This window comes from Protobothrops mucrosquamatus, unplaced genomic scaffold (genome assembly GCF_001527695.2).
Source record: "Protobothrops mucrosquamatus isolate PMUCROS unplaced genomic scaffold, P.Mucros_1.0 scaffold4487, whole genome shotgun sequence".
Lineage (NCBI taxonomy): Eukaryota > Metazoa > Chordata > Lepidosauria > Squamata > Viperidae > Protobothrops > Protobothrops mucrosquamatus.
In genome coordinates this window covers 10,453-15,588 of record NW_015390394.1, presented here as the reverse complement: position 1 = coordinate 15,588, position 5,136 = coordinate 10,453, and the positions used below count along the sequence as shown (strand labels likewise).

The following is a 5,136-nucleotide window of genomic DNA, read 5'->3' as shown; positions in this document are numbered from 1 at the left end:
TCTAATATATATTTTAATTTGGTTTTTAGATATTTATTGTATAGCTCTGTTTTTACTTACCTGTAAGCCGCCCTGAGTCCCTCGGGAGAAGGGCGGGGTATAAATTAAAGTATTATTATTATTATTATTATTATTATTATTATTATTATTATTATTATTATTATTATTATTATTATTATTATTATTATTATTATTATCTTTGGGGCACGGCGTGCGTGCCCACAGAGAGGGCTCTGAGTGCCGCCTCTGGCACGCGTGCCATAGGTTCGCCACCACTGGATTGGGGAAACAGTCCCCCCCCCTCAGTATTTAACACACACTTTCACTCTGCTGAATCCATTCAAACTATGACACTTAAGACTCTCCGAGCTCATAAGGAAGGTGCTTACTCACTTGGACAAATCAGTGCCTCTTTTGCGGTGATGCTCTTGTTACACGCGTAACACATGGTCATGCCAGAGACTGTGATGGAAGTGAAGAGGTGCCCGTTGGTATAGCGGGCGTCTTTATCCTTGCCTTCCTTCATCCTTTCTTTTTCTTTGTTCTGAAAAAAATAAATAAAGAGAAAAGAGGGTGTTTGTTAACGGGCCAGGAACTGGTGAACAAGGTCCACTTGACCTGAGGGGCTGGATTCTGATTTTTCCCGCCACCCCAAAAGCCTTCACATGTTCTACTCCAGCACTTACGTAGGGCAGGGTCACACAAATGGATCTCACATTTAACACCATAGAAACTGCATACTTTTTTTTAAAAAAAAAATCACATTTAATTTTGCAGATATAATGCAGACAGACTTGGGAGGGGGCACGTAAAATCTTTAGCTCTGGGGTTGTGCCAAGGACCCCAGGCCGAAATGAAAACAACTTATGCTCTTTTCTCCCGAAAATCTCAACGTCTGAAAGTATTTGGGGGTCAGAAATACAGCAATTGGTGGCCTCCTTCCTGATTCATCTCAAATCCAAAATGTTCTGTAGCATGTTTCTTCTTATCTATGGTCTCACTTGAGAGAAATGTTACTAAAATAAATTTCAATCCAAGATCATGCTTACTGTTCCCGCTTTGCGTGAAAAGAATTAGCTGCTGAAACTGAAGCAGTACAGCAAAAAGACCCAGGACCTCCCCAAATTACAAGGATTCCTAAGATCATCAACACCAACCCACTGCCCAAAGCCAGGACTCTTCCCAGTTCCACATCTACTCATGGAATTTATGGAATTCAGATCAAAGCCAAAAAGCTGGGCAACTTCTTCAAATGACTCAAACGAGCCAGCCAAAACGCAATTAAAAAAAAACAAAACAAAAAATACGACAGCAGCTGAAATTCCACCTCTTTATCATAAGCAGAAATTAATTAGGCTTGTAAACTCCGCTGCGGCACATTGGATGAGTCAAACAAGCAACTTAAGCTATAAATACCTTTTTATTTTATTTTTAAAAAAATAATCAACTGAACTTTCAGTGGAAACAAGTCGCTGAAGAAAATCAGCCCCTAATTCCCTCCTGTGTTTGACTTCACGGCCTTTTCTTCCCACCCAAACGCCCGGCACCTGCCCCCAACACACCTTTCCCACGCTGTTCCCTCTCTGGGTCTGGCTCAGCCGCAGTCCATTCCTGCTCATGCCTGGGCCTGGGGGGTGCCCAGGGGGTCTTGAGATGCCAAGGGCCAGCTGCCCCTCGTAAACCCTCGGATAGCTCATCCTAGCCCGAAGGAGGATCTGACTGGATCATCTGAAATCTCCTGTCTGACTCAACCCCGTTCCCTGAGAGCAAGCACCGAAAAACCCAACACCACGTTGAGTCGGCTTGGAAAGCCCAGATTGAGGAGATGCAACGAGGAGGCGGAGAGAAAACGAAGAGGAGGAGGAGGTTAAAAAAAAAAGAAAGAAAGAAAAAAGACACCCAGGCAGTTCATCTTTTCCTGTACCTCTCTGCTTCCAATAACCATGACAACCGTTGCGTCTGACGGAGAAATCCCACCACCGTCCCTGCCGTACATGCCTCAGCACTCACAACTTCTGCCAACCTGGTGCCTTCCAGGTGTGTGCTAGCGGAGTCCCAAGCTTTCCACAAGGGGTCAGGTTGGGGAAGGCTCATAGAATCCTACAGCTGGAAGGGACCTTAGAGGTCTTCTAGTCCTTATTCCATCCCAGGCCAATGGGTTGTCCAATCTTTTCTTGAAAGCTTCCAGCGATGGAGCCCCCAGGCTCATTCAAGGAAAAGATCCTTTGGTGCAGTGGTGGGATTCAGCCGGTTAGCACCCCTTCGGCAGAACCGAAGCTAATTTTTGATTGCCCAGGCCCAGAATAGACTTCCAGAAGCGGCATCCATGGAGACAACCGGTTGTTCACCTATTTGAATCCCACCACTGCTTTGGTATCACATATAGCCGGGAAGGAGGATTCTGCTATCAACTCCTTTTTTAGAAAATTTACATTTACCTATCGTTCCATTTTGAAGCACAAGGTAGGATTTAGATCAGTGGTGGCGAACCAGAGGCGGCACTCGGAGCCCTCTCTGTGGGCACGTGCGTCATGCCCCGGAGATGGCAACCATCCCTCTTCAACCAGCCGCCCGCTAACTCGCCGAGGTCCCACATGGCTGGATGCATCCCAGCACCCATGCGCTCGCTGGCCTCTGTGTGCGGGGGGCGATGGTGTCAGGCAGCAGCTGCCCCGACCCCTGCCTCACCTTGCCCTGTGACAATGGCACCCCTGCCTCACCTTGCCTCACCCCGCAGGACGAGCCTCTTGCCCACCGCCCCACCTGCCAGAGACCTCCTGGATCTCCGCCAACCCAGGCGTCCCTCCCCACGAGCAACATCGAGGTGATCATGCCCACCTTGGCCACACCACCCAATCTGCCATGACCACCACACCCATGCCCACCCAGTGAGCCATGCCCACCTGGCACCCGGCGATAGACAAGTGGGTTTTGAGTTGCAGTTTGGGCACTCGGTCTCTAAAAGGTTCGCCACGACTGATTTAGATACTTGCGTCCCGTATACCTGCTAAGTGGATCTGCACAGCCCCCCCCTTTCCGTTTCACAAAATGAGCAGATAAACTGAGCTATCTTGCAAAGAGTCTATATTTAACCCAAAAAGCCATTTCCTGCGCATTCTAATTCCATGTTTAGGAAGCTCTTGATTGTCACACCGAGGCTTAAATTGGAAGGACTGAGTCACTTGCAGAGGGCTTCACCTCTCCGAATAGAGGGATAATCCTTCCGGAAAACCTGGCCCAGATGATCTGTGGTCAGACTCTGTCGAAAGTCACTTTCCATGGACGGTGCCAGATCATCGGAGACTCTCTGAGGCCCAGATTTTCCAAATCCTCTGTAAAACACAGCCAGTATAGTTTCAGGCTATTCTACTTGCTGGATTCTTTCTGGGCGTAGGAGCAAAACTAGAGAAACAATCCTCACTCACGGTCACTCACACCGTAGTTACCTCCCGTCGTGACTACTGCAATGTGCTCTACATGGGGCTGCCCTTGAAAAGCATCCCAAAACTCCAGTTGGTTCAAAATGCAGCGGCCCGCATGGTTTTATGCAGACCTCAGTATGCACATGTGTCACCTCTCCTGCGGGAGCTCCATTGGTTCCTGATTTGCTTCCAGGTATAGGTCAAGATGCTAGTTGTCACCTCCATGGCTGGGGACCAGGTTATCTGAGGGACCGTCACATCTACCCGACCCACTAGAGGGGGAGACAAGGAATATTGCAGGTCCCATTCCCCTAAGGAGGTACAAAGAGAAGGACTATGGGTGACATGATAGCACTCTTCCGATATTTGAGATGGCTGCCACAAAGAGGAGGGGGGGTCAACCTATTTTCCGAAGCACCAGTAGGCAGGACAAGAAGCAACCGATGGAAATGAATCAAGGAGAGAAGCAACCTAGAACTAAGGAGGAATTTCCTGACAGAACAATTTATCAGTGGGATGGCTTGTGTCCAGAACTGTGGGTGCTCCTTCACTAGAGGCTTTTAAGAAGAGACTGGACAGTCATTTGTCTGACATTGTATAGGGGTTAGGGTTAGACAAGAAATAATGGATGGAAACTAATCAAGGAGAGAAGCAACCTGGAATTAAGGAGAAACTTCCTAACAGTGAGGACAATTAACCAGTGGAAAGAGCTTGCCTTCATACAAAATAGTACTGGGAGTCCTGCTTGAGCAGGGGGTTGGACTAGACCAGGGCTTTTCAACCTTTTCACCCATTGTACCACTTTTAGGATATTGCAATATCCGAGTACCACCAGTCGCCTAGCAAGGTGTCAAAAACTTGATGACCAAAAAAAAAAAAAGGAAAAAAGTGATAAAGTACAGGTAGTCATCGACTTACAACAGTGTCGCTTAGTGACTGTTCAAAGTTACAATGGCACTGAAAAAAGTGCCCCCCCAAGCCACAGCCGAGCAAGACCCCTGCCTGCCCGCCCGGCGGCGCTCTTCCTCCTGTCCGAGGTTTCAATTGTTGTGAGCATTTCTGTTGAGGATTGGCAGCGGGGGTGGGGTGGGGTGTGTGTAGTTTTTATTCCCCCCGTCTGCTGGGTGGTTGCAGCAGGTTTTGGTCACTTCACATGACCCTGGGACACTGTGACCGTCATAAATATGAATCGGTTGCCAAGCATCTCAATGTAAATCACAAGACCCTGGAGAGGCTGCAACATTCCAGCTGATCGGCGCTTCTTCTGGGCTCAGCAGAAGCGCCAGGATCAGCACCGAGCTCAAGCTGGAGCCTGGCGCTGATCCTGGTGCTTCCGCTGAGCCCTGACAGCCCTGCAGCTCCAGCCGTCTCTCGCTCAGGCTTGTGCGGTGCTGCCACCAGTTCAGCTCATTCCCCTCCCCTGCTACCACTTTTCTAGGATGGTGGCGTACCACCTGCCAGGTGCCAATGTACCCCAGGTGGTACCCGTACCACTGGGTGAAAAGCCCTGACCTACAAGGTCCCTTCCAGCTCTGGTATTCTTTATTCTATTCTGAACTAACCACATGAGTCACTTGGCATGCTCAGACTCAACAATACCCTTCAAAGGCGTTCGTAGAATAAGTACATCATTACTCCTGGTGCATGGCTCATAGTATGATCAGGCTGCGGCAGAGACAAACAAAAAATGCTGGTGCAAACACCAGAAACTTTG

General features: G+C 48.6%; 1 protein-coding gene across 1 annotated transcript in view; it reads right to left on the bottom strand.

Moving 5' to 3' along the window:
• Window positions 1-535, bottom strand: part of LOC107299054 (rho guanine nucleotide exchange factor 2-like) — a gene marked incomplete at its 3' end in the record, with an annotated part of 30,901 nt that extends 30,366 nt beyond the window's left edge. The window contains exon 1 of the mRNA XM_015828420.1: window positions 394-535. Within this exon, the coding sequence (XP_015683906.1) occupies window positions 394-526 (133 nt within the window). The remainder of the gene's footprint in view (window positions 1-393) is intronic.
• Between the last annotated feature and the right edge of the window lie 4,601 nt (window positions 536-5,136).